Source organism: Crinia signifera, chromosome 9, assembly GCF_055691185.1.
Source record: "Crinia signifera chromosome 9, ASM5569118v1, whole genome shotgun sequence".
Classification (NCBI taxonomy): Eukaryota; Metazoa; Chordata; class Amphibia; order Anura; family Myobatrachidae; genus Crinia; species Crinia signifera.
Genome location: NC_139225.1, coordinates 130309943 through 130335006, shown reverse-complemented (window position 1 = coordinate 130335006; position 25064 = coordinate 130309943). Strand labels below are relative to the sequence as shown.

General features: G+C 45.3%; 1 protein-coding gene across 1 annotated transcript in view; it reads right to left on the bottom strand.

Moving 5' to 3' along the window:
- The window catches only part of LOC146036036 (cytochrome P450 2G1-like), a 64058-nt gene that overhangs the window by 4573 nt on the left and 34421 nt on the right, over window positions 1-25064 (bottom strand). The window contains exons 6-7 of the mRNA XM_083159803.1: window positions 22012-22153; window positions 21446-21633 (exon numbers count right to left, since the gene is read on the bottom strand). Of these exons, the coding sequence (XP_083015929.1) occupies window positions 21446-21633; window positions 22012-22153 (330 nt within the window). The remainder of the gene's footprint in view (window positions 1-21445; window positions 21634-22011; window positions 22154-25064) is intronic.

Genomic DNA, 25064 nt, shown 5'->3' with positions numbered 1-25064 from the left:
TTGTTTCCTGATCACTATGGCCAGCACAGTGTGTGTGTGTGTATATATATATATATATATATATATATATATATATATATATATATATATATATATATATATATATATAGCAAGGGTTGGGGTCCGTCACTCCTCCTTAGGGTATAAACTGCCTCGGTGCCTTCCACAGGATAATCAAATAGTTGATGTGTGTACCTAGGTACTGGGGCGGCACTCGTAGGGCTTCACTCAGATCAAAAGAACTGCAAACCACACTGCAGTGTGGTTTGCAGTTCTTTTGATCTGAGTGAAGCCCTACGAGTGCCGCCCCAGTACCTAGGTACACACATCAACTATATATATATATATATATATATATATATATATAGACAGGACAAAGAACACGCATGGAACAGGAACCAGGAGATGCCGCTGGCGGTTGCTAAGAGACCGGCTCTAGGGCTGTATACCGCCAGCAGCATCTCCTGGTTCCTGTTCCATGCGTGTCATTTCTAGCCACCCATGCGTTCCATACCTCTCACAGGAAGCGACTACGTCACTTCCGACTTCTACACACAGGGACGGATACGGGAAACCCGCACTGACTGAGGAGAAGAGGAGGCGGTCACTCACCTTATTTAAGGTAAGATACTGTACACCTTTTGTTATTCACTGTTTTACCTGCCTTGACAAAGGAGCACATCACGCTCCGAAACGTTGGTGTCATCTTTGAATACACTTACCTGAATTCAAAATCCTTGGAGTGCCGCCTCGTTCTTTGTCCTGTCTGCATACCTGTTTGGAGGGCACCGAGGTCTCTATTACCGGAGGGGAGAGTGCCGGACCGCCCACGCCCGTATCCATTGAACCCTTACCAGGTTCCCCGGAGCCAAGGCACCCCCGGACTGAAAGGCAGTGTTTTGCCTGCTATACGGTGAATTATCCACCACCTTCTTTCCTCACCTGCTTCACCCCCATACCTTCACACGGACTACTATCAGCAGTTATATTCCATGATGCATGCTCAGAGTTCAGAAGATCCCAGACCTGCATCCCATACACCGGGTTTTCAGGGACTTGCACTGGACAAAAGGGAGCACTTCAGCTACTCTGAAGATGAAACTGTACGAGCTTTATTCACTCAAAGTTTATCCACCATAGAAAGTACTCCAAACCCTGAAAATACATACCGCCAATGGTATAAAATTAAAAAACGTGAAGTCGACTTCTTACTCCACGGAGTCTCACTATCGGACTACCTGCGTGACAACATGATTCCACGCGGTTTTAGGATTCGAAATACACCTACAATAGGTCGACATAATGTCGACTTTTGTAGGAAATGGATAGGAATCCTAAATAAATGTAGCCATGATCTCATGGTTTTGGTCGTGGAAGAATCCGGCAGAGAACTAGCCTTAGCCAAAGAACAAGCCGCAAAATTTGACATGGATCACAAGACCAATCTTCTTGCAGATACATCACAGGACTGGCTGAACAAGCTAGAATCCCAAATTGAAGCATATCAAAAACAACTGATACAATTTAAACGTAATAAATACTCCATAGTGCGAGAAGACTATGAACATAATTTGGTCTATAGATGGCTAACAGGCTCTACATCAGAACGCTCCTCCTACCGCGGACAGAGATCCAAACCATTCAGACGGGCACGCAGTACAACCTCAAGAACCACCCCTCACTCATCGAATAGTGACAGTGACTTTCTGGTGGAATCTGATGCCCCGGAACAAAGTGGCCCTTTAGGCCCCGCAACAAACAACAAAAAGAGTGCCTCAAGAAAGGCAAGCGGCCGACCACCCGTAGGGGAGGCCAAAACACGAGGAGCACTAAAAGCAGCCGGCACCACGATACCATAGTATATAATTTGTCCAAAAGAACCTTTAGTGACATTGAAATGGAGGTATTAAATCACGGCTTGTCCTTCGTGCCTACCACCAGACATGATGACTTGACCTGGAAGGCAGAATTGCACCGTTTTGGGAGAAACTTACGCCTCAAAGAGCACTTTCAAAATCAACCAGCACCAGCCCCAAGTAATCCACCTCCCTACCACCAATTTTTGAGAAGTCGCAGCACATCCACCTTTGATCCACCGTCTAACAACGCCTCTATAGCAGCTTACCTCAGGCTGATGGACGAATCAGTTACACGATACCAACAAGCCCCTCATCCAGTACATCAGAACCTCAGCAAGTGTCAACAAATAGCCCTTAAACAACTTGGCCAATATAAGGATGTAACATTCAGACCCGCCGACAAAGGCGGAGGCCTGGTGATCCAGGACCTAACTGATTATAAAAAAGAGGCCTATCGTCAACTATATGATGAAAACGTGTATGAAAGACTGAAAGGGGATCCCACAGACCTTTACAAACAGGAAGTCGATTCGCTACTGAGCAATGCATGTAAGAACGGCCTCATACCCGATAAATTACTATCAGCATTAACCCAAAAATCACCCAGAGTACCCATCTTCTATACTGTACCAAAAATACACAAAGCCCTACAAGATCCACCAGGCCGCCCCATCATTAGCGCATCAGAATCCATTTTTCAACCCATTTCCCAATTTTTGGACTCCATTGTACAACCCATCATAATCCAACAAGAATCTTACATTAAAGATACGACTGCATTCCTTAATAAATTATCCACCATTAAAACAGTACCGGAGGGAGCTAGACTGGTGAATAGTCTATACACCAGCATACCCCAAGACCATGGACTGGCAGTCATGAGAAGATTACTAAAAAATAACAACATGCAAGATATACAACTTGAATTATTTATGGAGCTAATGGAACTAACGCTAAGAAAAAACTACTTCCTATTCGACGGAAAGTTTTACCGCCAGAAAAACGGCTGTGCCATGGGGAGCCCAGTCTCTCCTTCATTCGCTAACATATATATGTTCAATCAAGAACAGAATATGTTTTTTGGATGTGTAGAGATCACCAATAAGATCCTCACTTTCAGCAGATACATAGATGATCTGTTTATGATCTGGGTAGGACAAGAAGATGAATTGGTACAGCTGATTAATAAAATCAATGCCAGACCGTCACCCATTAAATTAACATTCCAACACTCTACTAGTGAAATCAACTTCCTGGATGTGAATGTAAAGATCAAGGATAACACCATCCACACAAGTCTGTATGTAAAACCCACGGACCGTAATACAACATTGAAGTCCAACAGTTTTCATCCCACCGCCCTGAAAAAATCCCTGCCCAAGTCTCAAATGATTCGAGCAGCAAGAATTACAAGCCAGACAGAGACATTACCCACTGTATTGGAGTCTATAGTCTCTAAATTTCATGATAGAGGATACCCAGCTCATCAGTTACAACTCCAAAAAGCGGAAGTATTGAAGATGGATAGAGCAGCACTTCTCTCACAGAAAACTACTCCACATACCATCGGAGGGGAGGATCCAGAAGAGAAAATGCCATTTGTCACCAAACTCACCCCCGTTAGCAAAGTGCTACCTCGAGCCACTCGGGCATTATGACCCATCATTAAATCAGACAAACACCTATCATGTTTCCAAAAGAAAAGACCCATGTTATGCTACACTAGGGGAAAGAACATCAAAGACACCATAGTGCATGGTGACATCACAGGATTTGATCAACACCAAAAAGAAATTAATAGCCACATTCTTACAAAACAAAAAGGATGTTACAAATGCATAAAGTGCACAACATGCACAGATATGCTCACAGGACCAGCATTTATCCATCCTACCACTCATAAGAAGTATCCCATCAATTATGTTTTGGACTGTATGTCGGCTTTCATAGTATATGTGATCCAGTGCCCCTGTGGCCTAATATATGTGGGCAAGACCAGCAGACCCATGCGAGAAAGAATGGCAAACCATCGCTCATCCATAAAAAAAGCTCTGGCTGGAAACACAAAGAACACAGATTTACCAGTGGCCAAGCATTTTGCATTAGCCCACCATAGACTGGCTGACCTCAAGCACATGGCCATAGACCATGTTCCGGCGTCTATAAGAAGAGGGGACAGAGAAGGCAAACTTCTCAGACTGGAAACAACATGGATTCACCGACTAAATGCGGTTAAACCTCATGGACTCAATGATAAACTTCCATTAACTGTCTTCCTGTAACTTTAATATGGATAAACATCATTCACTTCCCTAGAACTATCGCATATACTACAGGAAGAAGCGTCAGTTATATAGCTGCCCAAATAGTAATTTATCCGTTTTTAATTTTTGTTTATAATATACACACATGATGGGTTGATATATACCTAGTTTTATTTTTCACGTTTATTTCACAATATATCATGTCATATTTTCTGATCATGTCTTAATTTTTGCACTGGTATATTTTCTTTCACCCTATTGTAATGTATACGCAATCTCTTCACAGCAGCCGGAACTTTCCCGCAATCCACCTGTATGTATACAGCCCTAGAGCCGGTCTCTTAGCAACCGCCAGCGGCATCTCCTGGTTCCTGTTCCATGCGTGTCATTTCTAGCCACCCATGCGTTCCATACCTCTCACAGGAAGCGACTACGTCACTTCCGACTTCTACACACAGGGACGGATACGGGAAACCCGCGCTGACTGAGGAGAAGAGGAGGCGGTCACTCACCTTATTTAAGGTAAGACACTGTACACCTTTTGTTATTCACTGTTTTACCTGCCTTGACAAAGGAGCATATCACGCTCCGAAACGTTGGTGTCATCTTTGAATACACTTACCTGAATTGAAAATCCTTGGAGTGCCGCCTTGTTCTTTGTCCTGTCTGCATACCTGTTTGGAGGGCACCGAGGTCTCTATTACCGGAGGGGAGAGTGCCGGACCGCCCACGCCCGTATATATATATATATATATATATATATATATATATATATATATATATATATATGTGTGTGTGCATATGTGCTTGTGTTTGTTTGTTTGTGTGTGTGTGTGTGTCAATGCCTTTCGCTCACCCAGTGGTGTAACTAGGGCTCAGCAGCCCTATCGGTGCCAGGGGGGAGCAGGCGCTCACAGAAGCTGCCAGGAGCCTTGTGTGAGCTATGCAGCACTGCAGCAGCAGACACTCCATCCAGTAAGTAAGGATTAGCAGACTTCTTTATATGGCTGTGTGTGTGAGGACGCTCAAAGACCCGCCCCATGAACTGCCCATGGGGCGTGTCACTAAGCGCCCTCTCATAGACAGCCAGAGAGCTCCCCCTTCCACCATGGCCACCGCTCCCCCTTCCATCGTGGCCGCCGCTCCCCGAGTCCCCTTTACACCATAGCCGCCACTCCCCCTTAGACCCTGCCCGCTGCACCTCCTTACACTGTGGCCGCCGCTCCCCTTCACACCCTGCACGCCGCTCCCCGAGTCCCCCTTATACCATGGTGCCCCCTTACACCCTGCCCACCGTTCCGCCCTCACACCCTGCACGCCGTTCCTCCTTACACCATGGCCGCTGCTCCCCCTTCCTCACTTGAAGAGAGCAGGATGCGATCATTCAAAAAAAATCATAAAAGTGCCCCTTATTGGTCTCTCAGAAGGTTTCATGGATAGATTTCTGTGTTTGCAGACAGGTGAGGATTTAAGACAATAGAAACCATGAGACTGATTCAGACCTGAATAGCGTCCAGCAAACAGGTATATGCCACACACCGCTGGAGTGAAAATCCGCCTTGCAAATGGATGTGTATAGGGCATACACACGATTGAGCGATTTTGCATTGAGAGCCACCTAGTGTGTATGGCCCAGCGATGGATGGCTAGTGATGATGCGTGCTAGCGAGTTGGGCTGTCGGCTGGTTTTAACAGCATGTTTTCTAATGAGTCCTAATTTTTCAACCATCATCGCTGAGTGTGTACATTGATGGCTGAAAGATAAACGACTTTCCAGCACGGTGGAAGCACCGTGCTCCCTCCCCCTGCTACATTTTTTCAACACATGGAGCAAACACGCCGCCCACACTCTGCCCACCAGACAGCACAGCAGTGGCAACATGGCAGAGAAGACAGCATGTTTACAAAGTGAGTAGCCACATTCACACTGGTCACAAGAAACCAGTGTCGTACACTGCCCACCAATGTATATTGATTTATAATCCAGTAATATATACAGTACAGTACATTGCTGGCACAGATCAGCAATGTATATATTACTGGCCCCACTGCCCGCCAATGTTTATTTATATGTTGTATGTAATGTGTCTGTTAAAAATATATATTCTCTTCACGGTACTTATATGTTAGCCGGGCGCCCGGCTACGCTACGCTGACAATGTAGCTTTGGCTATGTTGTCAGCGTAGCCATTGCCTGTGTGGGGTGGAATAGCAGGTGCAGGGGCGTGCTGTGGGAGCGAGGTGGTGTGTATGGGGGAGGAATGGATGCATGGGTACTGCATGTGGGGGATGGGGGGGTTGCGGTGTTGGTGCGGCTGGGTACGGGGGTAGTGCAGGTTGAGGAGGACTTGCTTGGGGGTGCCATGGGTGGGAACATTAGTTATTGGCAGGTGCGGGGTTCCGGCAGGTGGGGTTTGTGCGTGAGGGGGTTGTGTGGGTGTGCTGCGGGTAGTAGAGTTGCAGGAGCGGGGGTGGACCCTGTGTGTGGACTTGTTTTGGTTAGGTGCTTTTGGAGATGGAGGGGTGGATGCAATGGTGGTTTAGTTGGGTGGGGGATGGTTGTGTGTGGGTTGGGGAAGGACGTAGGAGTGGGGGTTGAGTGGTGTGCGTGGGTCGAGGTGTGGGTGTGATGTGAAACGGGGTGAGTCCAGTGGGGCATGGGTGGTGGAGGGGCGGGCTTGAGTGTGCTGCACGTGGTAGAGGGGGGGTGTGGTGGTGTTGGTGTTGTGTGTGTTAAGTGTGGGGTGTGTGGGGTAGTGTGCTTGGCGGTATTGTGGGTGGGGTAATGGCAGGTGGGTGGATACTGTGGCTGTCTAGGTGGGTGTGGGTAGTGTGTGGTGTTTAGGTGTGGGGGGGTGCATGGGCTGAGTGAGGAACAGTTGCGGTGCTAGTATGTGTGTGGTAGATGCGGGGCGGTCGTGTTTGTGTGTGTACTGTGGGTGGGTGCACATCCAGCAGTGCACAGGCATAAAGAAGATAATATATGTTATGTGTGGCTGGGGTGGTGTTGAAAGTGAGGGTGCATTGGGTGGGTGAGGTTCAGCTGGTCAGCTGACACCTTCAGCTAACTGAGGGTCAGCTGAAGGTGTTTGGAAGATCATGTTTGGAAGCCCCCCCCCCCCCCCAGTTACCTCTGACACTTGTCGAGGCACTGGAAGCCAGGAGTCTGCGCTCCTCCTCTGACGGGCGGGCCGGGAGAGGGTTGAGGCAGTTCGGTGGCAGCAGCAGAACCAGCGGGCAATAGCGGTGGTGGCGGCCACCGGTAGAGGGCAGAGAGACCCGGGTGGAAGGGGCAATAGCGGCACTGGCGGGATCTAGGAGCCGGGTCACTGGTCACGCAGCAGGACAGGGCAGCGGCCACATGCGAGCGGTGGTGGCAGGCAGCAGGCACAAGCAGGCAGTGGTGGCAGGAGGGGGTGTGATTCTGCGGGTGCAAGGTAAAGGTGGCTTGTGGGGCTGAGCGCAGGGTCTGGGGGCGCAGGGTAAAGGTGGCTTGTGGGGCTGAGCGCAGGCTTTTGGCAGCGGGCGCACGGCTTTCTCTCCACAGTATGTGCGGAGCGTGTTCCCGCGAGACTTGGATTGTGCTGCAGTCCTGCAGCACGAGCTCACGCGACACTGCCCTGAGCGCAGGAGCCGGGGCAGAGGAACCGTGTACGTGTTCAATGGTGTATTAGGTGCAGGGCTGCCAAGAGAAATCCTGGGCCCCGGTACAACAGCGTCACGGGGCCCCCCTGGAGTGGCAAGCAACAGAAAAGAGGTGTGGCCATTAAAGGATATAGGGGTGTGTACCACACCATATACCCTTTATGCAACACAATAGTAGACCCGTTATACTTGCCCTTTACACATTATGCTACACAGAATGAGCCAAAATTCAAATCGATTACTTGCCGCCCCATTCGTATGCAGCAGTGTGGACAGAAGCGTGGGGTGGTGGATATGGGTTGCGCCCATGGGAGTAAGGGGTCGTGGCCACAGATGGGCAGATAGCGGCAGGGTCCCTGCGGAGGATGGGAACTAGGTAATAGCTCCCATCCTCCGCAAGGACCCCACTGCTGTCTGCCCATCCGTCACAGGGACCCTCTGCCCCCCTGCGCTGCCCAGACCCCTATGCCATACAGCAGGGGTGGCCAGCCCACGGCTCCTCTCTCCAAGATCTGTGGCTGGCACGATCATCCCCATTTGAAGTGCCGCCTCTGGAGTATAAGGATCCCAAGCTCACACATGCAGCAGGGAAAGCGGCAACAGTTCTTTCAACCTGCTGGTAAGAAGCAGCAGATGCCACTACTTGCAGTATCGCCGAGCTGAGCTGCCGGTATCTGCTGTGTCCCCCAAAGCTACAGATCCGATGCCAAGAGCAGCTGCATTGTGATGGCCAGCGGTATGTGCACCTGGAGGGAGAGGGGGGATTGTGTCCATTAAACCTCTTTAATCTCATGTAATCCTGGGCAGTATGGTCCCACCCAGATCGCATTCCATATATGATCCGTCATAAATGGGCCCCATGTAGCCTGTTCCCTTCACACACATTGGAGGTCATTCTGATTGACCACAAAGCTGCAAAATTTGCAGCTTTGCGGGTTATCTAAATACCTCAGATTTCACGCATGCGAATGGATGTTTTACATACAGTAATCATCGATTTGCAGCTTGTGTGCAGGGCAGTGCGGTCGCCGACCATCAAATCATTTCTCAAGCGCTCGCAGATCTAAGTCAGTCTCTGCTGTCTTAGATCTGTGGCGCTCCTGTACGAGAAGAGGGCGGGCAGCACATCCGGTGACATCAGCTGCCCTCCACCGGCACCCACGTCATGGGAGTTCCCATCGGCGCAACCCATATCCACCACCCCACGCTTCCGTCCACACTGCTGCATGCGATCGGGGCGGCAAATAATCGGTTTGCCGCACCCGCTCACACAAAGTGGCTGCACATGCACAACATCGCTCCCCTGTGTGAACGTGTGGGGGAGCGAACCAACCTGAATGAGGGCCATAGCCTGTAACACACACACATAGCCTGTTCCTTCACACATACAGTACATAGCCTGTCACACACACATATACATACATAGCCTGTTACACACATATATACATACATACATACAAAGCCTGTTACACACACACACACACACACACACACACACATAGCCTGTTACACACACACACACACACACACACACACACACATAGCCTGTTACACACACACATATATACAAAGCCTGTTACACACACACACATAGCCTGTTACACACACACACATATAGACATACATACATAGCCTGTTACACACACACACACACACACACACACACACATAGCCTGTTACACACACACACACACATATATATACAAAGCCTGTTACACACACACACACACACACATAGCCTGTTACAGACATACATACATAGCCTGTTAGACACACACACACACACACACACACACACACACAGCCTGTTACACACACACACATATATACATACATACACAGCCACACACACACACACACACACACACACACACACACATATACATACATACAAAGCCTGTTACACACACACACATAGCCTTTTACACACACACACACACACACACACACATATAGACATACATACATAGCCTGTTACACACACACACATAGCCTTTTACACACACACACACACACACATATAGACATACATACAGTGGTCGAAGTGGGGCGGTATACGGGGGTATGCCATACCGCCACTTTAATCTGAAGATAAAAAAAAACAACTTTTTTTTCCCCCTCAGGATGCTCTCTGATCACTCAGCAGCGCATATTGTGCTTTTGTAATACCCCTGTACAACGGGGCAGTCTGGCAGGGGACGTTGATGGACAGGGGGGTGTCCGAAGGTGCGCACTATATTCACTCTTTAATTTTCCATACCCCCACTTCAAAATTTCCATACCCCCACTTCAAAATTTCCACTTCGACCACTGCATACATACATAGCCTGTTACACACACACACACACACACACACACACACACATAGCCTGTTACACACACACACACATATATACATACATACACAGCCTGTTACACACACACACACACACACTTTTTGTCTGTTCCCCCTGTCCATAGCCATGCATTGTGGGCGGCATTACCTTTTGAACCAGGAACTTGGAGCAGGATCAGGAGCATGAGAGCCATCGCTGACCGGGCTTAGGCAAATTCGGGGGCGTGGCCTAATCGCGGACCCGTGGTCACGCCCCCTTTTTAAAAAACTTTTTTTTTTTTTTTTGTGTGTGTCGGGACCCGGGCCCCCCAGGCAGGCCCGGGCCCAGGTAAAATGTACCCGCCCCCCCTGCCTCTCGGCGGCCCTGATTAGGTGTGCGTTATTGCGGGGGTTAGGTGGACATAGGTGTGTGGCAGGCAGGGGCAAATGTTTTTCATATATTTGGCTACTATTTGGCGTGTGTCTATAAGGCTGGGTGGGGGTAACCCCGCCCATCCTTATAGACACACTCTGGGGATGATTGACAGATGTAGCCAAATATATAAGAGATTTGGCATTGAGCCCAGAATAATCACTCCAGGGGAATGGGTACTTGTTACATAGTATATGTACTATTTGGCATTGAGCCCAGAATAATCACTCCAGGGGAATGGGTACTTGTTACAAATGTTTCATCCTTAAGAATAGGAGTGAGACAAAATTGTAATAGTATCTGTGTTTATGATTTACATATTACATGTATTTATAAAGTATATTACAGCTTCCTTTTAATGCACATATTACTGGGTCTTATTGACGCTGAGTTATTGATCTTTGAAAGTATGGAATAATTTTGTGTGTATTCTTCTTATCGGTCCCCTTAATGAGGTAAGTGTGTTTGTTCGGATTCGGTATGAAATCCCGACGGTCGATATCCTGACGGTCAAAATATCGACAGCTATGGACCGCCGGTCAAAATCCCGACATGGTCAAAATCCTGACATTTATAATCCCGACAAGGTCAAAATACCGACAAGGTTAAATACCGACATTTCTATACAGTATGTCGGTATTTTGATCTTGTCTGTATTTTGACCATGTCGGGATTTTGACCATGTCGGGATTTTAAATGTCGGGATTTTGACCTTGTCTGGATTTTGACCGTCAGTCAATGGTTGTCAGTATTTTGACCATCGGGATTTTGTCTGCATCCCGTTTGTTCATGTGCTTACCACGCCCCAATGTGGCATAAATGTAAAAGTGCAGATTCAGATTGTGGAAAACTGAAATAATGCCATAATGGCCCTTATTCTGATCGGTGCGGATATTCCCGCTTGCGTACGGGCCGCCGATGTTTTTCGTCTGCGCATGTGCAGAGGTCACTCTGCGCATGTGCAGGCGATTTCGCCGCATGGATTCTTTATACGCCGCACAGGGGGCGTAGAGGGGCGTGAGGGGCTACTTAGCCTCATTACCCTATGCATACGCCCCGCGTTTCATGGGCGTTCCCATGCAAACGCGGGGCGTATGCATGGTAATGAGGCCGTGACGCGTGGGTACAGGGCGGGCATCTGACATCGCCGGATGTCAGCTGCCCGCCCCCATACAAGATTTCACACGGATAAGTGTCCGTGTGGTCTTGTGTTGCGGGACCTGGTGGAGCGTGCGGCCCTGCATTCGATGTTCAGCGACCATCGAATGCAGGGGCTGCTCCCACCATGGAGGAGGTGTATCCCCGTCCACATTCATGCGGACTGCCACATATCCGCATACGGACGGAGGTGGCGATCCGTATGGAAGGCGGGGATTCGCCAAGACGGACATCACCGCATATTTCTGATCGGGCCGCACCGATCAGAATAAGGGCCAATGTCCGCATGTGTTCAGTTTTCCACAATGTGAATTTGCACTTTTACATTTATGCCACATTGGGGTGATTCATATATTCATTTAATGTGACACCTTTTATCTAGGTTTCAATTTTTCCTAACTCCGTGTTATTGTCCTGCCTACTCACCGGGTGTGCCTGTCAATTTCGTCTTTGAATTTAACAATCCACTCGACTATTTAGTTATAATCATATCTATTAACACATTAGACTTGATTCATATACTGTAATCGGCACCGTGTGTATATTCAGCGGCGGGTACTCGGCTCTACCCTTCAATTATCCCTCTATAAATATATGGCCCTTAAACTGCTAGCTGACACGCATGACACTGGATACTCGGCTGTCATGCGTTCCAAAGTCAGCAGCAGCTTCCATCTCAGCTGATATGCACCCACGGAGCGGCACTTCCGGTTTCCTTGTTTCCGACACCAGAGTGCGCTCCACACTGCGGCTCACAGCCGAGAGTACGTAAGTAAGTGCTATTACACCTATTTATACTATATGGGTTGGGAGTGGCACTGGTGAGCTAAATTAAATTGGTAATTACGTACATAATCTGATATGAAAAACGTAGGCCCTTATTCTGGTCAGTGCGGATATATCCGCGTGCGTTCGGCCCGCCGATGTTTTGTGTCTGCGCATGTGCAGAGGCGTCTCTGCGCATGTGCGAGTGGGGCGTACGGCCAAATCCTGCATGATATGTGAACACTCCGAACAGGGGGTGGAGAGGGGCGTGAAGGTCTAATTGGGCTCATTACCATATGCATACGCCCCGCGTTTCATGGGCGTTCCCATGCAAACGCTGGGCGTACGTATGGTAATGCGGCCGTGACGCACGTGTAGGGGGCGGACATATGACATCGCTGGATGTCAGCTGCCCGCCCAGATCCCTGCTTTTGCACGGAAAAATGTCTGTGTGGTCTGAGGTTGCGGGAGCTGGTGGAGCACTCAGTCCTGCATTTGATGGTCTGCGACCATCGAATGATGGGGGAGGTTCCCTTAGATGGAGGAGGCGTATTCCGTGAAAAATACACGTGCGGTCCGTTCGGCCAGCTTCTTACCGCGTACGGACGGAGTTGGCAATCCGTATGGAAGGCGGGGTTTCGCACGCACGGTCCTGGCCGCATAATCGGATCCGGCCGCACCGATCAGAATAAGGGCCGTAGTTACCAAAAAAATCAAATATAGAGTGGTATTTGGTTGGCGGTGCTCCCAAAAATGTTCAGCATAACAACTGAAAATGAAGAAAGTCACAACGTGACAGAAAGAGGAAGAACAGAAAAGGCTTTTTGGGGCACACTTTTACTGAAAATGAGTAAACAATTCATACATAACTTTTATTAGATAATTGATGCTAAAACAAGGGTATGTCTTAAGTAAATAATTTAAACATTACTAAATGATCAAGATAAATCTTTTGTTATTCTCGCCGAGATCCTTTTTGACTAACAAAGATAAATTGGATTTTATGCTCCACTGTTGGTGAAAATACAAATAAATCACACAGGTTACAATATTTATTAAAATTGGTATTTAATCCTATTAACGGAGCAAAAAGATCAAGGACGCTTGACACTTGTTCCCTGCTGTGGAATACAACGAAGTTTTGTAAATCCACTGGCGAGTTTTCACACAGATAGATGTATAAATCACTTACACAATGATTAGTATACTCTAAAATGGAGTCTCTTTGGATCTAAAAGAAACTCAAACAAAAAAAGACGACCATAGTGCAGCAATGTTTTAAATGTGATGTGATGATAATATTTATTCAGTGCACTCACATTCCATAGGACAAAATGCGCATATCAATAGGTATTTTCCTTTTCAATCCAACATGATCCTTCACATATATGTTCCCTAGGGACTCGATGAAAGATATATAGTGCAACAACGTTTTTTTTATATTTAAAATAACATTTCTTTATTACACTCACATGTGGTTGATAAAAACCCAAAATACCCCTCAGGGTGACAGGATCCTCAGACTGTGCCATGGCGCATCAAATGAAACCCTCTAGGTGAAACCCTCTATTAATAGTGTATTATATGCCTCAAACAATGTAAGTGCACACTCGATTTAGCCACCAGGCGCATAACCCAGCACATCTTCCTTAGCATTTCATATTAAGTCTGATTCTATTCATTAACTGGCACGCTTATCCATCAGTCAATCTAGTGACTGTTTTTCATTGGCTGTACACTCTGTATATAGACAGGCCGGGGGAATCCACAGGGCACACGTCACCTGTGATCAAGCCAATGGTGAAACACGTGTAAGGTACACGCCTCTGCCATGCCTCCCCCCTGCTAATCCCGGCACAACTCTCTCATCGTGGACCTTGCTTTGAATCGGGCATTGTATCAGAAATCCTCACCGCAAACGGCTGACTTCAAGCCCTTTTGACAGTCAGGTAAAGCATCGCTGGCTAGTCCGACCTGGAGACCTGAGCCTGCTCCTGCGTTTCCTCGAGTAAACGTGGGTACAGGCAGCGTGGACTCGGTCGCGGCAGCCAGCGCAATTAGCAGGAATTCACAGCCGCATTCAACAACAAAGTTTTTCATATGATATCATCTATCTCTGTTGTTTGACTACTAATGTGAAAAGGCTTTCAACTTACTGCAGTAATCAATCTAGGCTTTTGTTCAACACCCATGCACCACGGCAATTAGTAATAACACATGCCGTTGAAACTGTGTGCTTGTGTCTATTTTTGGTTTCTTTCATCTATTAAGAGGATTAGACTGTATTTAATTGCTGTTTGTGATAAATTGCAATACACCTGTGCCTGAATTATTCTTATGCAGCCCACACACGCACCGATTCCAGCGTGCGTTGTGGGCTTAACTAGCACACACAGCATCGCATCGTATGCCTTGTGCATACGATGTGCATGCGATGCGATGCTGTGCTAGAAAAAGCTAGTACAAAAAGTATGTGCAGCACATACTTTTTGTACTGTACGATGAGGTGCCGCGGGAGCGCGCACCCCATCGTACAGCATCGCACCGCCAGCATCGGCGCGTGTGTGGGCTGCATTAGCTAAAGGTTGATAAACTATATCTGCTGGTATTCTACACACCATACAATTCTGACTATTTGTAGGTATATCTGTGTGAGTCTTAGCAACTGTATGATTTACCGGTTGACTACATGTAAGGAATTGTAATATACCTGTACCACAATTATTCCTAGCTAAAGGTTGTTATTAGAGATGTGCAGGTCCGGATTTACTCGGAAGTCAAAACGGGATTTTATTGGCTATATGTTGTCACATGTTTTCGCTCCAAAACATGTGACAGCTGGATAGCCAATAAGAACCCGTTTTAACTTTCGGGTAAATCCGAGTATACCCGGACCTGCACATCTCTAGTTGTTATACAGATAAACTATATCTGCTGTCAATCCAGACACCATACAACTCTGACTATCTGTAGGTCAGATATCTATGTGAGCTTTAACAACTGTTAGACATTGTCATTTCCAACAATTTACTATTTGACTACATACCTATTAACAAATATCTCTGTGTAGACAAATTACTATCCCGCATTAAACTATCCCAACGGTATGGAATGGTGATCAGTGACATCAATACTGACACCAGCTATACCGCTCCCCGAGTGGAGAACAGGGAACAATCTCTCATTTTTTATCATTTTTTTAGACCAATTTGATATTCTCTACCTTCTGGGTGGTTTAATCTGTGACCCCTATCCCTCTCATCTACCGTTTGACATCTGCAATTGATGGTTGACAGCAGAAGAAGGGGCACTGATATCCATCCACCTATATCTACTAAAACTCATCTTCTGTGACTCTCTCATTTGTATTAGGTATATAAGATCCCCCTGCAATGCACAAAGTAACAGGGTGATTCACATTTTGCTGGGCAAAAAGCAGAAAAACATCTTGGCTTCCTACTAAGGACACTGTGGTACTCTCATCCTTGGTAAAATACGGCCATACATCACTGTTCCGCCTTAACTCCATCCTGCACTCAGCAGCTAAGCAGTGAATGGTCTGGCTAGTACCTTTTTGGGAGACCAATTGGGAATACCAGTTGCTGTAATTAAACCTGGACAGCAGATGCATCTTTGTCTGATTGAGGGAGCTCTCTATTCTTTCACCTCAACTTATTACCGGGAAAAATTATTAATATCATCAGCAGGGGACAAGTATCAAGCGTCCTTGATATTTTTGCTCCATTAATAGGATTAAATACCAATTTTAATAAATACTATAACCTGTGTGATTGATTTGTATTTTCACCAACAGTGGAGCATAGAATCCAATTTATCTTTGTTATTCTCGCCGAGATCCTTTTTGACTATCAAAAGATTTATCTTGATCATTTAGTAATGTTTAAATTATGCTATTACACCTAGTAAGCGGTGATGTCACTTGGACACTGCGGGAAAGCGTGCCCACGTGACTTTAGCATTTAGGGTATTTAAGCCGGGCAGCCTTAGTTGGTGTCATGGCATCTGCACTCTTTTGGTTTGTATGATCCACAGGTAACTTTAAGCGCTATTTACCTTCACTCATGTAAGTAATGTTATTTTTTCTTTAAGTCACTAGATTGCACTTCTTCGTGTTGGCACTATTGTGCATTATACACTATCTGTTGTACAATTTTAGGCTCCTTGAAAAAGGTCCATCATTCAAGGACCGAAACGTCGGGGCTATGTGACTACGTATTATTCTTTTGACACCGTTGGCCAAATAAAGTCTTTATGCTTTTATCTCTACCTGAGAATCTGGACCAGAAGTCAACTGTATAATATTTTTTATTACATAGATTAGTAACTATGTCAGATCACGGTTTCCATGTACAGATGTAGCGCAACTCCATGCACCACTGTAACCCTGCCTGTCCCCCTGAAGCGGAGATGGGCAGAGTCCCACCACCCAACCGCCGCCTGACTTGGACACAAATGCGTGTGAGACGCTTGCGCATCCCAGTCTAATGGAGTCCCTCTCCACCAGCGCTCACCAGCGGGGACATTCTGGCGAGGGCCGGCAATGAAAGAGAGGAGCTCATCTGTATAGTACTTTTGGGCAGATAATAAACTGTCTTTTGTCACCTGAATGAGTAATATTCAGCTCAGTACTATATAGGCTTGTAGTTATACAGGATGGCTATTCACCATATATGCAATAGCTCCTGCCTGAACTGACAGTCAACTATGCTTGCTCTTCTATACCCTTCCCATGATCTCAAATATATATCACAATCATTATAACATTTCTCTGTAAGTGCTGGCATTAGATAGGCTCCGTTTTGACCGACACGTGTTTCACTTATACTAACAATGCTTTTTCAGGTCATCATCTGCAAGTTTTATTGCATCTCCCTTTGAAAAGAAAAGTGGTAATCCTACACATTAAATTATTCTCTTTGTTCCACATAAACACCATCTGTGAGAACTAGAGAAGAAGGAGAAATTAACAAAGACAGCGCTCTGCAGGGGCTGGCTGGCAACTTTTAGCCTGGGGGGCAAGTCCAGAGCTCTGGCCCATAAGAAACAGAGCATCGTTAAATGGAGGTTTTTCATATTACTAGATGTCAATGGCCCCTAGCAGCAGAACGGCCATGTCATTAATAAGTTATGCTGCAGCGGCAGTAAGGCTTGCTGTGCATGCTGTGTGTGCTCAGCTGTCACTCGATTAGAGGAGCACAACAGCCGCACACAAGCTAGGTTTACGGACTATGATATGGCCGCCTATGCGCGGCAGCACGGCCGCATCAGTTTGCTTTGTAGCTAATTTTGGACCTGCAGAGCTTCTGTACGACACAGAGGGATGTTGATGAATCACATGACCAGCAGTGACTGCACATGACCAGCAGCGGCTGCTTTTTAGTATTTAAGGGGGCCCCAGCCTAATTTGTTTGGTAAGCAACTACAGATTTTGGTGCCGCTCACTGTTAATATTGTGGGTGGAGCAACAATGCGGCAACACAGGAGTAGATCCCCTTGTACTTTCTAGTATTAGTGCCACATGGATTTAACCAAAACACACATTATGCCACACAAAATGATCCAAACTTCCGGTTATGCCACACAGTGTGAGCCAAAGTTCCAGTTATGCCACACAGTATGAGCCAAAGTTCCAGTTATGCCACACAGTATGAGCCAAAGTTCCCGATATGCCACACAGTATGAGCCAAACTTCCCGTTATGCCACACAGTATGAGCCAAACTCATACTTGCCTACCTGACCCTCTCCATGCGGGAGAAAATGCTCTGCTCCTGGACTTCCCTGGTAATGTAGGATTGCCAGCACCTGTGGTGAAACACCTTTACCTAGCTCCCCACAGGTGATGGCAATCATACATTACCAGGGATGGACAGGGTCAGGTAGGCAAGTATGGCCAAACGTCCCGTTATGCCACACAGTATAAGCATAACTTCAGGGACAGAAAGAGTGGTGTTGGGGACAGTGACATTGAGGGTGGGGGCAAAGTGACAGTGGGAGCAGGGGGCAGTGTTACAGTGGGGGGCCGGGGACAAGACTGACAGTGGGGAGGAGAGTGGGGGACAGAGAGTGCAGAGGCCGTTTGTAGGCTGAAGCATTACCTAAGTGGTGGTATGGAGGAGAGCCAGGTCTTCCGGCGGGGATGCAGCAGCAGGAGGATGAAGAGGAGCCAGGCTACCCGGAGAGCATGCAGCAGTGTGAGGAGAAAGGGGAGCCAGGCCACTCAGCGGGGATCCAACGGCAGCGTGAGGAGAGGCGGGCCACCCGGCAGGGGCACACTGCTTAACTCCCCCAGCCACATCTCTCAGCAGGTGACCAGACAGTGCCAGCCTGCTCCCGACAGCTTCCCCCCAACTCACCTGTATCATGACGGCTCTGCGGAGGTGGAGCAGGGTTATGCCAGCAGGAGCAGCAGACAAAGCTGCTCCGTATAAAATCAGTTTGGCTGCCGGTGGCCACAGAATATACAGCAAGGATGAGGGGACGTCACTCAATTCTAGTGTTCCACGATTACAAGCCAATCAGAGCTTACAGTCCGAGGGCCAATAAGGAACCACCGCAAGAGGTCCAGGAAGACCTAATTGGCTGCAGGACTGCAAGGTCCAATTAGATTGCAGCAAGTGCCTGTGCTCCTTTTAAACCCTGCCAGCGCTGTTTGAAATATCGGCGGCTTCCCAGCGCAGCGGTGCCTTCTTCAATGTGACGCCTTACATGGTTGGGCTGGCCCTGGCCTGCACGGCACTATGATAAAGCAGCCCGGGGGGCACATGGCACCCTGCCCCCCGGCCCAGCCCGCCACTGGCGCTCTGGATATATCCTAAAAATTGTCTTGTATGCTAAGGAAAGCTGTCCACCCCCAGGAAAATAGCTTGGATGGGTAAAAATCGCTCAGCGTGCATGCACTGAATAAATTAATTAAGCCACGTGGTAAAGGAGGAATGGGGTTGCCTGATCTAAAGACTTTCTCTCTAGCTATCTTCTTTCGATACATAGCAGACTGGATGTTACAAAGATCCACATACACTGCATATACAGTGGAAGCAGCATTAGTAGCCCCATATGCACTATCAACCCTACTAAAAATACCTTTAGCTATTCGGGAAAACCCTATATTTAGAGACACATATACGGCATGGGCACAGATTAATCGAAAGTTAAGAAGAACAGCCCAATGGTCTCCATATATTACGTTCTGTGGAAACCCACTTTTCCCTCCAGGAATGGATATCCACTTTTCCCTCCAGGAATGGATATCCACTGGTACGAAACTTGGAGACTTAAAGGGATATGGAGGATCAAAGATGTTTTTGATCCAGGAGGAAGGATATTACAATACGATAAGATATGTGAAAAGTTTGGGCTGAACAATAACAACTTTTTCATGTACCTACAAATACGTCACTACGTAAATAGTCTAATACGGACTCATAATATCCAAGAGATAAATTACCTTTTAGTATCACTTTTGGAATATATAAAAACGCACACATACCACACCAGATCTCTGATAAGTTTATTTAATAAAGAGAGAACCTTTAAAATCTGGAATAGGCTATGCCAAAACTGGAGGAGAGAAATAGATAATTTCCCATGCCCCGAAATCCTCCTAAAATACTTTGACGAAACAATGAGACATCTTCAAACGGCAATGTTACAAGAAACACACTATAAGGTATTAAACAGGGCCTATATATCACAAGCCCAAAGGAAACATATGGTAAAGGAAGAAAGTGGAGATTGTTTAAAATGTCACAGAAATAATGCAACATTTTTTCATAACTTTTGGGAGTGTGGAAAAATTCGGAGATTTTGGAATAAAGTGGCTGTATATATTAATAACATTTTTTCATTATCCATAAGCCCAGACCCACTAGCAATGCTATGCCTTCAATATGAGCATTGGAATCTGGGTGCGAACCGTAGGGCGATTACCCCACTATTATCCATTATCTTAACCGCGGCTAGGAATCTTATACTAATACAATGGACGAAACAAACTCCACCGTCGCTACTCTCTGTTAAACAACTCCTATCAAAAATTATGTATTATGATAGACGGGGTTTCCTACCAGATGGGGAAAAAGGAATGGTTAAGTTTTACGCAAGATGGGGAGGGTTTATAGAACAACTACCAAATGGGATTCAAAGTCAAGTAATGGAACTATTTAAACCCACTTCAAATTAGTGGGATGTGACTGCCCTGTAACATATTAATAGAAATGAGACCTATGTAAAATAAGAACAAGACCAAGCCAATAAAAAAAAAAAAAAAGTGAAACCCCCCTCTGTCCCCATGTTTGTAATGTGAACCCCCCCACACGTTATATGTTATATGTTAGTATGGTCTTAGGAACAAAACGTCTAGAAGGGCACAATATAAAGTTAGTGTCACGATATTAAAAAAGTGGAGAGTATACTCTAGGGAAAAAAAAAATAATAATAAAATAAAGGGAAAAAAAAAAAAATCTCCCTGAAGGAACCCGGAGATAGAGGTTTAATCCTAATGTTTGTTTGTAGTTTGTCTATAGTATGATAGGATGCGTGGTGAGATCCAGGCCAGGATCAATAACAGACTGTAATGTATAAATGTATATGTTAATTAAACCCAATAAAGAGATTTTAAAAACAAAGCGTGCATGCACTGGAAAGGGGGGGTTGTATATATCTCCCAACATGAACCATTCCAGAAGAGATAAAATGCTCTTTATCTGGACTTTCCTCTTTATATTTCATTTTCTTGTAGTGGAACAAATACAACCTTGATCTCTTGTGTGATCTACCTTGTCATATGCAAGAATTGCAGCAGCACTGTCCTACTTACACACTGGGACAGGAATCAGGTGAGCTAGTGATGTCACCATGCTCTGGCCAGGGGGGCCGTGTCTGAGGGGGGCCCGGGGTACAGTATCTCTCGCCCCTCCCCCCCCCCTTCCCCCTTTAAACTAGCTATAGGCCCTTTGTCCATACAATAACATACAAATACAAATATACCTTTGGTAGTGTGTATCCTTTGAGGTTCACCTCTCTAAGTGTTCTCCGTGGTACACCCAAGGGAATCAGGTTTGTGAATCTCTGTACTTCATGGATCATTGCTTCTGTGTAAGGCAGGTTGCTTCTGTCTTGCATAGTTGGGCTGCGATGTCGACCAATGACATTGTCAATTTCCTCATGTACCTTGGCTTTAGCACAGGAAAAAAAATGAACAGATATCAGAATAATATAAGTAACTGGTTAAAATGAGGAAACAACATTCGGTGGGGCTGTGGGGCGGTTTTTACCTGCTTGCTAGGCTGCCCTTACATGCAGCCTAGCAAACAGGTCTGAATTAGGCCCTTGCAGAGACATAAAGCAGAGAGATAAAGTACCAAGCAAGCATCTCCTTACTTTCATTTTTCTAACACAGCCTGTACAGTGACAGTTAGGAGCTGATATGGTACTTTATCTCTCTCCACTGTATATGCAACACAAAAACAGGGACATGTCACCACCAAGCGCCATGCGTGGCAGATATTTTTCAATATTAAGATATAGTAGGAGGATTTGAATAAATCACTCACCCAGGACATCAGGGTATTTCAGGAGAACTAAGAAAGCATAGGTCAGTGTCGTGCTCATTGTCTCCACCCCAGCAAAGAAGATCTGTAATGTGTTTGCCACTAAATTCTTCATATGAAATTCACTGTCTGGGTTATCTTTCTCCTGATGTAGTAAAGAGATAATTATCACTAATCCAATGTACAGTAAATGACCTTTTTTCAATAAAACTCTTGACATACACTGTAATTACAATGTATGCTCCATGGTGTGTCTGTGTCTAAAGCCCCATAAATACTCATCAATTCACTCCATGGGCCAGTACAGTATCAAGCTTCAAAAGTGATAAAATACCAGCCAATCAGCTCCTACCTGCCATTTTTCATACAGGTAACCTGACAGGAACGAGATGTGCCCATCTCGGCAAATGTTGCACTGAGATTGGTCGCTTAGGTGCATCAGTGCTATAGATAACGGTGGCTCCAACTGTACTTCCCAACATGACCCATTCCAGGAGGGACAAAGTGCTGAATTTCTCTATCAATGTATGATTGCCATCACCTGTGGTGAAATACTTTTCTTATGAATTAACACCGATGACAGCAATTGCAAAATAAGAGGGAAGTCCGTGATTTTGGATTTTTAAGGCCGATTCTCTATTTCCGAATGGACTAAATGAATCTTTAGAACTTAACGCTGTCATATAATTATTATGTAATACTTTAAACATATCTACATAGTATATTCATATTCTATATAAAATAAATGTATATTCATAATATGTTCGCCACCATATCCATAATAACTCTCTGGACAGAGGAACATTGGATCGAATTTGGAAGAAATTGAAAAATAAGAAATATTAGGATTTACAGAAACTATGGGACTAAGTTAAATATCGGAGTGCCATTTTATTAGTTAAAAACATGATATAATTATCTAATATATCACTGATGTGAAACTCATGCTTTTTTCTCTCTTTCATGTGTTTCTTTTTGTGTTGTATTCCTATATTCATAGGATTGACATAAGTTAGAATATATATATATATATATATATATATATATATATATATATATATATATATATATATATATATATATATATATATATATATATATTAGAGTCAATGGTAGACAACTGTGCCTTAAGTGTTAAACATCAATAGTGCATATCCTTAAAACAGTGAGGTGATATGCGTACCAGATTGAAAGATAGAATACACTCGTAGAAATATCTTTCTTGTGTCCGTCTCCTGACTGGTCCTCCTCATCCGTGGATGTAGGGCTCGGATGGAGTTGTACCAATACAAAGGAGAGGATATATTTAGTAAAGAGCAAAAATGCTTAGAAGTGGTTGGTGATATGTGGTGATCTGCTGCCACCATGTGGTCAAAAATTCAATTACACCCAGTGTAGTGAGAAACAATTATGAATGAATGACTCACATTAAACAAGGGTCCGTTATCGGCAGGGACCCCTGTAGCTTTTCAGAGTTTGGGTACCTTAAATACAAAAAACCTCCCACCCAGGGGGGTAAGAAAAAGATAGTGTTGTAACGTTTAAAAGGATTTTAATGTAAAGAAAACTAAATATATCCTCTCCTTAGTATTGGTACAACTCCATCCGAGCCCTACATCCACAGATGAGGAGGACCAGTCAGGAGACGGACACAAGAAAGATATTTCTACGAGTTTATTCTATCTTTCAATCTGGTACGCATATCACCTCACTGTTTTAAGGATATGCACTATTGATGTTTAACACTGAAGGCGCAGTTGTCTACCATTGACTCTATTTGTAAATCAGCCACGTCGGAAAAACGTGACCACCTGAGACATTTTGCAGCCCCTTGTATTTTCTCGGAGTGTTATTTTTATTTTTATACTTATTGTACACAATTTATTGTACATGTTTATTTCACTGAAATCAGGTTGTAGCGCTTAGTGCACCACACATCTTTATATATATATATAGTAGAATTAATGTTTATTTCAAAACTTATAAAAAAATCAACAATATAACACCAATTATTATTTTTTTGTGAATATATTTGTTTTTCCGTATCTAAGGGAGTCATGTGACATTGTAAATAATTTCCCCTCTATATATTTTAGAATATAGATAAAATTTGCAAAATATAATGTTAAAACAACTCTAATTCAAGTCTTAATGTAGATGCCGCATCGAATCAAATAGACTTCCGGTTATGCTGGAACACAGATAGATGGAAGATGCGTTCCAGCAGCTGCGAGATGGGGTGTCCTGGAAGGGAGGGCCCTTTAATTGGGGGTTCTCAACTCCCCCAGGGTCCTTGCACAGGCTGACCAGTCAGGGGCTTAATGCTTTGGCCAGGGGAACTTGTATAAAAAGATCCCACAAACTCTCCACCCCACCCCAGTACCTATCTACTCCTACCTCCTATCTCTGTCTTCAAGAAGTACCGTCACCAGGTCTCCAAGCATTAGGTTGACAACTGAAGGTCGACATGCATGAAGGTCAACAGACATGAAGGTCGACAGGTCATTAGGTCAACACAAGTATTAAGTCAACATGGGGAAGGTCAACAGTCAAAAGGTCGATATGGGATTTTTAACTTTTTTTTTTAAAGACCTGTATACAATAATGATTGTTTCCAACTTTCCCTTCAACTCCCCAGCAGTCCTTGGTGGTCATACAATCCATCGTACAATCCAGCTGCTGCATATGACAATCGATTGTATGCACCTAACCTGTCTGAAAACTGCCACTCAAATGACTCTGGTTGTATGAGCCATCAAATGACCGATTGCATGTGCTTTTAAGCACATGCAATCGGCTCCCAATCCCAGTTGATCAACTGATGCAGCACGTCTGATCAGAGGAAGCATTGGACGATTGTGTGCACATGATGCATACCATCCATCATACAATCACTCGAGATTGTATGATTGGGTGCAATGTCTTTCAGGTGTATGGGGGCCTTAAGACTGTCATAATATCATACCCCTAGTAGGAATAGTGGTTGGTTTAATATTTTTTCCAACTTCCAACAGTAAAATTGATCATAGGACACCATACAAACACTTTATATACAT